Consider the following 10,961-nt stretch of genomic DNA (forward strand, 5'->3'; position numbering starts at 1 on the left):
GGGGGGGAGGGGGGGGGGGTTGGGACTAATTAAGGGTTTGAGAATATTTCTTTTTTCTCCCCATATTGTTTGTTGACTCTGGTAAAGATTAGAATGATATTGTCATAACTCATAAGTACTAGATTATGGATGTTATAAATAATACTCTTACAAATTCATGAGATTAGCTGGTTAGTTAGTTGTAACTTTTTTTTTTTTTGGCATATTACAATGACACATTCCTTCCTGTGGCTGACTATGGGATGACACATTTTGTGGTTTGCAGGTGGGGAACTTCAGGGTTGAACCACCTGGATTGTTCAGAGGCCGTGGAGAACATCCAAAGGTTTGCTTTTATGGAATTGAATAGTCTGATATCTTTTGGTTGTATCTGGATGTTTCTGAATTTTACACTTAGCCACCTAAGTAAGTTGCTCTAAGTATTGACTTTTTACAGATGGGAAAGCTTAAAAAACGCATCCGTCCAAGTGATATTACAATAAATATAGGAAAAGATGCTCCAATCCCAGAATGCCCCATCCCTGGTGAAAGGTTCTTTTCCTTATTTTTTTCAGAAACATTTATCTCTAGAAGTGTGTAAATGATACTTTCTTACAAACTAATGGGTAAATATATTTGGTGTGAGGTACCTCTAAACTTCTAAGTTGAAAAATATATTGCAGCTGGAAGGAAATAAGGCATGACAACACCGTGACATGGTTAGCATTCTGGAATGACCCTATTAATCCAAAAGAATTCAAATATGTTTTCCTGGCTGCTAGCAGCACCTTGAAAGGGCAGAGTGACAAGGAGAAGTATGAGAAAGCAAGGCTTTTAAAGGTACTTGATAAGTTGATATAAAATCTCATGATCAACTTTTGGTGGATATTATTTTATTTTTGATAGTTAACTCTCAGTGTATTCTGTTTCCATTGTGATCAGAAGCACTGTGGTTATGATTGATAATATAACTGCTTCTTGGATGTAGGAGCACATAGATCGCATCAGAGCTGCTTATACTAAAGATTTTAATAGTAAAGATCCTGTTAAGCGACAAGTAGCAGTTGCTACCTATCTTATTGATAAACTAGCTCTCAGGGCAGGCAATGAAAAGGTACGAGGAATTCACATGATCTTTCTCCTGCTGCTGATTTTGTTCTCTTTTTTAAACTATTTTTTTTAAACAAAAAAAAAAAAAACCATATTTTTGTATGGTCTGTAAACTTGCAAGATGAATTTATCAGTCTATAAATTTTAAGTATAATAGAAAGCACACATGGAACAAACTATTTTAGCAGACTAGCAGCAAACCTACCAGAACATTACACATCCAAGGTTCCATTCAGTGGACTTAACCATCTATATGATTTGTAGAGATGCATATAATTCAAATTGTATGTAGTTGATATTTATGTCTCTTTTTTCCCTTAACATAAAGCTTCTTCTATTTTCTAGCCAGATGGTGAGGGTCTGTAGACTTATTCCCATTTTTTGGTGTGTTTCAGGATGATGATGAAGCTGAAACAGTTGGTTGCTGCACTTTGAAAGTAGAGAATGTGGAGCCAGTGCCTCCAGATACTCTGAAGGTACTTTGCTTTCTATGTTCTGTATGACCATGTCACTCTTCTTATGGAAATTCAACTTCGCATGTAAAACTAATTGATGAAGAAAAAGATAATTCTTTGGCTAGTCTTCTGCCAAGTAATTGCAATGTGAAGAACTGAAGTTTTCTTCCACTCCCTACAGTTTGATTTCCTTGGTAAAGATTCTATCAGATATCAGAATGATGTTCGGGTCTTGGAGCCTGTTTTCAAAGCAATTCAACAGTTTCGAAAAGGTTAGTAACTATCGTTTTATATTAGTATGTAATATGTGATCATTTGTAAGTGAATTCCATTAGATATTTAGTGCATTACAAATCATTTTCAGGGAAGAAGGACGGTGATGATCTTTTTGACATGCTTGATACTAGTAAGCTGAATGCTCATTTAAAAGAACTCATGCCTGGCCTTACAGCAAAAGTTTTCCGTACATATAATGCCTCTATCACATTGCAATCAGAGGTAAGGTGCTCTTGTAGTTACCTTCATTTCATAGTCTTGTATCAGTTGTATGGACTCTTGTGAGCAGTGTTCAAAGGGAAAGGAAGAAGAGCATTTCTGTTTTAGGGGGAAGGGAACTTTCTGACAACTGGAAATTTTGACAACCATAGAAGTCTCTTTTTTTTTTTTGTTTTGTTTTTTTTTTTTTTAAATAAAAAAATATGAAAGCAGCACAACTGCACTACAATAACTGTAATGGAGTTGCATACTATTTGAAGTTTTGAACTTTAGCATTGTAAATCTTATGGCTTTTAGTCTGAAAGAGGATGTCTTATCAATTAGTTGTCAACCATACTTCGACACTAGAATGCTGAAAGAACCAACCAGAGTTGATTTTTTCCCCTATTTAATTTGTACTCTTGATTCAGTTGGGTAGGTTCACAGATGGTGGAGATGTTGCAGAGAAAGTCGATGTATATCAAAAGGCAAACAAGCAGGTAAAAACAATCCAAAGCCACATCTCAGGTATATTGCATTTGGTATTTTGGATGAAAGAACTTCAATAATTAGCATGTTGTGCTGTAGGTGGCAGTGATTTGCAATCATCAACGCAGTGTTTCTAAGACGCACGGTGTACAAATTTCTCGCTTGAATGAGAAGATAGAAGAGTTAAAGGTAAATTTTATTCATCTTTATCTTATGTGCTGCATCGATGGAAGGTTAATTAGTTTTGTTGGAAAGGAAAGCATAAGTAGGAAGGACCAGGTTTATTTTTATTTTTTGGATTACTGTGGCTGGTTAGGGACTAGGGAGGAAGGAAAAGAAAAGAACACGAAAGAATAATATTTTATATTTATGTTTTATTCTTTCCAATAGGCTCCAGGTTTATGATCATGTTTCACCATTGCCTGCTCATATTTATATTTTCTTGTTTGGTTCTCTCTCTACTTTCAGGGTGTTTTAGAGGAACTGAAGATTGATTTGGCCCGGTCAAAGAAAGGAAAGCCTCCACTGAAGTCTGCTGATGGGAAGACAAAGAGGAATTTGGCACCTGAAGCGTAAGACCTTCTTGCAATTAATAATCTATGTTTTCTTGAAAAACCTTGACATAGTTTGTGATGGATGGATCTGTGCAAATCCTATACAGATTGCAGAAAAAGATTGATGAAACAAATAAAAAGATTAAGAAGATGGAGAACCAAATACAGGTAAAAGAGGATTTGAAAACAGTGGCATTAGGCACATCCAAGATTAACTACCTTGATCCAAGGATCACGGTTGCATGGTGCAAACGCAATGAGGTTCCCATTGAAAAGGTCAACACTCCTTTTTAACAATGATCAGGCCTTAATTAGCACCATTTATTTATCCTGGATCAACAAAGTTAGTGACTGGCTGTTTCTTCAATGCAGATGTTCAACAGGTCCCTCCTGGCAAAGTTTGCGTGGGCCATGGATGTCGAACCGGATTTCACTTTCTAAAGTTTTCTCAATTCTGGTAGAGTATAGGACAACCACTCTCACCCAATACTGTCCAGGGAAGAGGGGAAGAAAGGGAAAAAGGAAAGAAATGGTTGACTGTCTTCTGACAATTTGTTTATTTATTCACATAATCCCCATGGACACTGATGTTGTATTCAAAGAAGCCTGTTTAATGTATTCATGGGGTGAGTTGCCCCATATTTCGTTGAAGTTCCAATCTACGAAGTTTGTCGATTTTTTTTTTCCTGAATGAACTTTAGTTGTGGAGGATCTGTGTTCCCAAAGTTTTGCCTGAGGCATTATGTAGATTTTTATTTTTTTATTTCACGAGAGTTGTTCAACTTATGGAGTATATTTCTTCTACTCCTGAACTTTGATCTCTGAATTCTGGCTTAATCCAAAGGTAAACTGCCGTAATTTGTTTAACCAAGGGATAAATTTTGAAATTTTTAATGTGAATGCCATTTCATAGGAAATATATGTATGGTGTTGATAACATTATATGATATGATATTATGAATTATGATGTTCGGCGTGCACCCATTCTAATTGTATATTTGTATGTAATAATTTGTTTAAATTCTGCCATTAAAAAAAAAGGTGTCAATTGTATGTAATAAGTTTAAATTCTTGTCATAAAAATTTTGCCGAAAAATACCTATGACCAACTTTTTCTTTAGTAATACGGAGTATATATTTTATAATTGAGCTCTAATATTTGAAAAGGTTTATATATTTTAGATTCTCTTTAAAAACAAATTTTAAATGTTTAATTGGATACAATAATAATAATGTTAGCATGTTAATATTCTAGTAAAATTGCTTAATATTGTAATTTATTAAGCATATAAGCAAAGTTTGATTACGATTTCAATCTATTTTAATTTGAAAGGGAAACAAAAAAAAAGGCACTCCGCTATTTAAAAGTATTATACAAAACTGATATTTTATTTTATATATTCAACTTTTAAAAGATCAATTATAGTATGTTTGTGAGATTTCATTGACTTACGAAATAAATGTGTTAAATAATTAATACTCCGTATAATAATAAGCCAAACTTAAATACATGTGATAATAGGAAGTGCAATCCCATTAATATCATTACATTGGGAAAAATCTATACATAATACAATCTAAACATTTGAGTAGCACTACAACAAAGACGATCTGCGCCATTTGTGAACCCAAAAAAAAAAAACAGCAGAAGTTTGTCAGGTGGCAATTTACGTCAGCTAAACAACACAGTAAAAGCAGACTCGGGAGTCACAAAAGTTTTAGATAGCAGCATCTTGGACACTACTGTTGTGAGCTGCAATTTTTATTCTGAGATCATCCAAGTTAACAGAGCCCTGGATGCACAGTCCATGCTCATTGGCCAAATGCAACAAGCATATAAAGCACAAATGTGGTGATATATCATCATGAGATCCTGTGGCTCTGCAGTCATCTGGAAATGTTGCCAAGACTTGTTTGAAAGATACACTCTCGTCCTGCAGCTTTACATGTGATTGCAATTATGCTTTAGAGACTGACTGACTGACTAAAAGACCCAACATGATATATAATAAGAATGCTAAGTTGATCAGGCATGAAACGTGAGGTAGCCAAAGGGTAGCTGGAATCGGGAGCATTTTATAGGAATTGATGCAATGTCATAAGATCTTTTAACTAGTTCAGACAAGGCTGAAGGTCCTCTAACCTCTAGATCAGTATTTTAAATTCTGCATCATAGAAGTGTACATATGTGTTTTGGCCAAGATTGAGGGGTGTAGTAGGCTAGTTGATTTTTTTTTATTGGTCAGACCACGATGTGTCCTGAGTAGGTTCTATCTATAGGAGGCACCTTTAAGCCGGACCATACTCAACACAAAGTTCTTCAGTTATCTTTAAACAATGGCTATCTAATTGAAGTAGTTATGGGTTTACCTGGACTGATGTTTGATTTAATCCTTGTATTTGGTCCCAAAGTGTTTCCTTGAGCACCTGAACATCAACTTGTTTCGATGTTTTGTCATAATGAATGTCAATCTTGTTTACCTGCATTTTTGTAAAGGAAGCAAAATGTAAGCATTCACCAATCCCAAGACAAAATAAAGATAGTAAATTCATATACTCCATACAATTTTATCATATTCACATAAGTCCAATGTTTTCCTCATTTCCCATAGAAATGATTTCTTTACATTAATTTCAACTCCCAAGAGATGCAACCAACATACTTATTAACAGATAGAAATAAATAAGAATGCAAAATCTGCAATTTTACATGACCAGAACAATACAAGTTGGATATGATTCAAGAGACAAACACCAACCTGGCGAGGTTGAGAGACAAGTGTGCTCGGGTCCTCGACATCACTACAAACACTACCATCATCAAACGTCCCATCAAACCCACAATCATCATCCCAGGATGGCATTGCTCCACAATCATCTCTCAGTTGACTCGCTTCCTCTGACCAGAAAGTCAGGTTCATCAGTTATCAAGCCACACAAAAAACTATTTCAAGAAATTAAATACAAGACATTACACAAAGAATTTGACCTCACCAGTTCTTTTCCTTGATCTCCTCCCTAGGCACTATTAAAAAAAAGGGGAACACAAATCATCAAATGATGCATCATGTATTTAAAATATGAACAAGTTATTAATTCTAAGTTACATACCATTATGTTAGGTAACAGAAATAGCTTAACAAGATCCTCTGGTTGATAATGGCAATCTTCTGGAAGTAATCTATTTGAAGGTGCTCTGTTCACCGGCAGAAGTAGAGACTTGGGATTTTTTGGAGGATCAAAGATATGCGACAGATCTGTATCCAATGCTTTTGTGAAATCAATGTCACACTCTGCTTTTTTGCTCTTTGTTTTCTTGTTCTTTGGTGGTGATCCCTCTTCCTTGGCAGGTACATCTGGAACTGCAAATAAACCCCATATTAACACAAAATTGCAGCTTCCTATTTAATGCATACTTTTTCTTGTTCATTTTTTTTCCTGATCCATAAGTTAGATACTCAATATATTTGCAACGCTTGTCAAAGCTTACCTTTTACCTTTCGATACTTCCAATGATCTGGACCAGCCCACAAATTCTGTTTTGAAGAAAATCCCAAGCTTAAAAACAAGTAATCATCAACTTGGTCAGGTTTGTCATCCATCTCAGCATCACGATAGTTGAGAGGTTCACCATCCTGCAAAATAGAATGCAATGTAAACTGAATTTTATGTTGCTCTTCAGAGGGTATTTGTACAGAAATAGAAGTTTCTTGTGTGGCAACCAAATTTCTTTGATTCACCTCCTGTTGTCCAGGTTCACTTTGATCAACTTCATAAGTTGCTTGATCTGCAACACTTGTTTCATCATCATTGTCCATAGCCCAGGCTCCATAATTGTCATACACATCATTATCCGCCTCTGGAGCATGGTCAATAGTATCAAAATCTTGTTCTGTTGAATTTTGTGCAGAAACATACGTTTCAGATAGTCTGCAAGCATCTTCATCAAATTGATGAATTATATGTCTAATACTGGGCGATATTTCATCCTTCTTGGGCATATTTAATACCATTTCATCGATGCAATCTGTATATGCAAATGAGGGAAAAGTTAAAACTATAAGATTGATATTTGATCAAAAGAAAACAGTTCACTCCAGCATTCCACAAAAATGATAATTTCAGAACCCTCCTTTGCTACATACCTTTAGCAAAAGATAAATCAATAACTTCTGATCCTTCAGATTGAACTGCAGTTGGTGTACATTTCCCAGGTACTTCCAATGAATCAAAAAGGACCCGACAGAAACCATAGACCCCTAAGTTATTCAATAGGAGACCCTTGGCACCACCTTCATCAAACTGAGCAGATGTCTGATGATAAAGAGGATCTACAACAAAGGCAACTAGAGAACAAACAAATTTATTTATTATAAATGGAAAGGATAATTGTAACATAAAGTGAGGCAGTACCTAATATAAGAATATGGGAATGCACTCACCATCAAATTTCTTCACATTAAGAGCTTCAAATGATGACTCCAGTGTTGATAGGGGTGATAACTGCATTTATGCACTTGTAGAACTTAAGAAATGACAACCCAATCTGTGTATATTAGAAGAGGGTGAAAAGTATAAACCTTTCTTGATTGTTCTTTCTTTGGATTGTCTCCTGACTGTTCATTATCAATATTGGCATCCTCCACAACAGGATCTGTGCATACAAAGCAAATATTGACAGTGTCAAGTAACTTGCACATACATAACTTATTGAATGTACACACTCCCATTAACTAAAAAATAAGATTATTTGTAATGAATCCCTCCACTCAATACCTCACTATGAATTCTCCTACCCAATTATTTTTTTACATTCCCCATTTGGTGTACAAATAAAATACTTGTTACTCCATATGAAATGAAATGCGCAAGGGAAATATGATACCTTGTTCATTTTCCTGCCCAACCCGATTAATACCTCCAAGGACTTTGTATGCCTCAGAATGAACCGAATCCACCCTCATGGAGTAAATCTTAACTCCAGCTTCAAGAGTACAACTTGCCTACATTTCAAAAAATCATGAACAGCATTGAAATAGCATACAGGCCAAAGCAACCCTGATGATATTTTTTCTACGACCTTCTAACAATAAATTTTTTCATCTTTTCTAGGATTTTCATCACCTAACTAAGTAACTAGCTAAAAAAATCTGCAAATTTTAGTCTAAGATATTAGGTAAAAAGGCATATGACTCTAAGGATTCATTGAAGTGAAACAACAAATCAACTCTTTTTGCTATTTTAGCATTTCCAGTACAAGAGTAGTCATATAAATCCAAACACACCTTTTGAAAGTTAGTCTCGGCATCATTCTCTTCTTCTGCTTTAATAATATCGCGAAGATGGTCTATCAGACCCAGCTCCCAAGTATTCTTTTGATTAATTTTCTGCATCCAAAATAAATTCAAATATTCAAAACAAAGTTTGCAGAGAGGCGACAAAATATTATAAAAAAAAAAAAAAATTGTAGAGAAAGAAAGACAGACATTTTCGCTGGCAAGTTTGATGCAATTTTGGAAGAGTTCGAAGATTTGCTTCTTGTCGAGACATGAACTGGCAGCCGGGGGAGGAGCAGCGACGACTGGCTTGCGGCGGATGGCGGCTGCCCGAGCTGCGCGTGCCTGAGCGCGTTCGATGTTGTCGTCATTGGAGCCGAGGAAAAACGGGCTGGTTGGAGAGAACGGGGCTCTCAGCTTGGGGTTAGGGCTTAGGGTTTCCGCCATTCTTCTGCTTCCGTGAACTTAGGGCTAACACAACAATTATCAGAGACTTATGGGGGGGAAACAAATTGAAATGGTGAAAATCCTCCGTATCTGCTTCAGATCTTGGGTTGTCTGGAGAAAATGGAGTCGACAGTGTTTTCCCTCCTTTGAAATTTCAAATTTGGTTCTCAAACCAGGCAATAGCCAGTTGGGGGTAAATCACTGTCCACACAACTGTGTGGGTCGCACGACATCGTTTTAATATTAAAAATTCATTGCTCTTTGTTTGTTAGAATAATGAATATTGTGAGATAAAGTAATACCCGAGTCCCAAAGACCTTGTGGTCAAGTGGCATCAGGTGTCCCAATTAGCACTCTCACATGGATGATGGGAGTGGGGCCTCAGTGGAGGCAATTGTTGACTCTATTTTATGAATTATAATAAAATATTTTATATGTGTTAGAATAATGAAATTTTTTAGATAAGATAATATATTTTATGAGTTAAAATAATGACTACATGATTAAATATTAATAACATTCCTTATTGGACATTATCTTCCTGCGATCATGCCTAGCTAAAAATCTTACTAGAAAAAATCCAGTGGGAAAATTATAGTCACGGAAAATATTACATGATGTATGTATAATCATGTGTTACACGGGTTACCATTACAAATAAAAATAAATAAATAAATAACTTTAGGCTAAGAAAATTCGGTTGAAAAAACTTATAAAAGAAAATTTACAACTATACATCAATCATAAACTCCAGGGTATGATCTTCAAGAATTGTGGGGTTTGTTTATTTAAATTTTTATTTGCAACTTTTTTCCTTTTTGTATTACTATGTTGCAATAATGTATCGTTAAAAATCTCACTGGAAAAATTCAATGAGAAAAAACATGTGAGGAAAATAAATAAATAACTCCATTAGCAACTTTATAATAAGCACATAATGGCACATATTTATATTTACATATTTATTCTTCATGAGAATTGCCCAATCATTTGTTTACTACTACAAGTCAAAAAACTTTGTAATCCAACAAGATATATGTTGTGATTTACATTTCTATTATTATTTCGAGAATTACAAGAATAAACATTAGCGTCTAGTGACCAATAATTATGTGGTAATGATGTTCATCAATTGCCTGTCTAAATTTATTATTCTACCAATGATATTTATGTAGCGGAACTTAAAGCCATATATTGTACGAGAGTTTATTTGATTAAATTCAATCAAGGATCTCTGTGTGAACCCATAGGCTTCAAACTCGCTTTATATCATATCACATCGTTACTCTTATTTCTCTTTCATGCACGCTCCCATTTGTAACCTACAAGGTTAACACTCAAAAGTGTAGTGTTATAAAGAGAACATATATATTTTAGCAAGTTGAGTTATGTCTTAATTGCTCCTTTATACGTAAAAAGTCATGGCACTTATGGTGCCTAACTGTAGATCTAGATTATCATGTAACAAAGCAATTTATAAAGACAATTGTGTTGTCGATAACTATAATACTTTCATAAATTTCTCTCATATTTATAATGGTTTAGGGCAATATTTAAGTCAACCAGATTTTAGTCATTTTCCAAAATATATTTAAATATGGTTGCTCTGTATCCCCAGTATTATGATTATTTTGCGCGCCAATATTTTTACTGGGATTTTCTCGCCTCCTAGGCGAACATCTGATAAGAGTATATTTGGTCATATTTTTACCCCATATTTAAATCCATTTCTACCACTAAATATTAATATTATGTTCTTAATAATATTGAATTTCTTCATTGTGATAAATAATTATTATTTGACCAAAGATGATGAAGATTTGATAATTGAGCATAATATTAATATTTTGTAGTGGCATTTATAATCTTGTTTTGTATGTGTATATTTAATTGCACCAAGTAGGTGGAAGACATGATTTGGTGGAATGATGTGATGAGTGGGAAGCAAAAGACAAATGAAAGAAGGCAAAAAGAGGCATAAAACATGGAGCCAAAAGCAAAAAGAGAAAGTGAAAGATTCTGCAGAAATTCTGGAGGAGGACAATAGGCGTCTGTCTGCGTCCTGAAACAGACGCCTATTGTCCATTTTCACACTGCCCGGATTTTTGGACTTTCGCCGCGGCGACCATGCGCAAGAATTCTGCAGTCCAAATTCCAATTTTGCCCCTGCCTTTACC

General features: G+C 35.0%; 2 protein-coding genes across 5 annotated transcripts in view; one reads left to right on the forward strand and one right to left on the reverse strand.

Annotated features, from left to right (window-relative positions):
- The window catches only part of LOC116029321 (DNA topoisomerase 1 alpha-like), a 6,889-nt gene extending 3,137 nt beyond the window's left edge, over nucleotides 1–3,752 (forward strand). For 2 of the 3 annotated variants that reach the window (XM_031271271.1, XM_031271272.1), the window contains exons 5-16: nucleotides 266–325; nucleotides 437–531; nucleotides 663–819; nucleotides 968–1,093; nucleotides 1,485–1,565; nucleotides 1,726–1,816; nucleotides 1,909–2,042; nucleotides 2,450–2,518; nucleotides 2,607–2,696; nucleotides 2,976–3,079; nucleotides 3,169–3,337; nucleotides 3,434–3,752. In XM_031271271.1, coding sequence (XP_031127131.1) covers nucleotides 266–325; nucleotides 437–531; nucleotides 663–819; nucleotides 968–1,093; nucleotides 1,485–1,565; nucleotides 1,726–1,816; nucleotides 1,909–2,042; nucleotides 2,450–2,518; nucleotides 2,607–2,696; nucleotides 2,976–3,079; nucleotides 3,169–3,337; nucleotides 3,434–3,502 — 1,245 coding nt within the window. In that variant the 3' untranslated portion in view covers nucleotides 3,503–3,752. Of the gene's footprint in view, nucleotides 1–265; nucleotides 326–436; nucleotides 532–662; nucleotides 820–967; nucleotides 1,094–1,484; nucleotides 1,566–1,725; nucleotides 1,817–1,908; nucleotides 2,043–2,449; nucleotides 2,519–2,591; nucleotides 2,697–2,975; nucleotides 3,080–3,168; nucleotides 3,338–3,433 lie in introns of those variants that run through there. The other variant, XM_031271273.1, reaches the window with a different exon arrangement.
- A 772-nt stretch (nucleotides 3,753–4,524) lies between these two features.
- On the reverse strand, nucleotides 4,525–8,977 carry LOC116028818 (condensin complex subunit 2). 2 transcript variants are annotated; one of them, XM_031270646.1, is made up of 13 exons: nucleotides 8,548–8,977; nucleotides 8,347–8,448; nucleotides 7,947–8,064; nucleotides 7,642–7,715; nucleotides 7,504–7,564; nucleotides 7,207–7,407; nucleotides 6,802–7,088; nucleotides 6,552–6,696; nucleotides 6,173–6,423; nucleotides 6,056–6,086; nucleotides 5,821–5,960; nucleotides 5,432–5,542; nucleotides 4,525–4,995 (listed from the first exon to the last, which is right to left on the reverse strand). In XM_031270646.1, exons 1-13 carry the CDS (start codon nucleotides 8,782–8,784, stop codon nucleotides 4,780–4,782), a joined length of 1,974 nt encoding a protein of 657 aa, XP_031126506.1. In that variant the 5' UTR covers nucleotides 8,785–8,977; the 3' UTR covers nucleotides 4,525–4,779. The 2 variants fall into 2 exon arrangements, with proteins under 2 accessions (XP_031126506.1, XP_031126505.1); XM_031270645.1 differs by having other exon boundaries at nucleotides 4,525–5,001.
- Nucleotides 8,978–10,961: the final 1,984 nt, after the last annotated feature.

This window comes from Ipomoea triloba, chromosome 9 (assembly GCF_003576645.1).
Source record: "Ipomoea triloba cultivar NCNSP0323 chromosome 9, ASM357664v1".
NCBI classification, from domain to species: Eukaryota; Viridiplantae; Streptophyta; class Magnoliopsida; order Solanales; family Convolvulaceae; genus Ipomoea; species Ipomoea triloba.

Bases quoted from the DNA above. Each gene is read 5' to 3' on its own strand.
- LOC116028818 (XM_031270645.1), bottom strand. From the start codon at position 8,784: ATGGCGGAAACCCTAAGCCCTAACCCCAAGCTGAGAGCCCCGTTCTCT. The intron at 7,408-7,503 runs GTGAGTGCATTC...TTTGTTCTCTAG, and splicing joins TAATGTGAAGAAATTTGATG to TTGCCTTTGTTGTAGATCCT. The intron at 5,961-6,055 runs GTGAGGTCAAAT...CTTTCTGGTCAG, and splicing joins GAGATCAAGGAAAAGAACTG to AGGAAGCGAGTCAACTGAGA.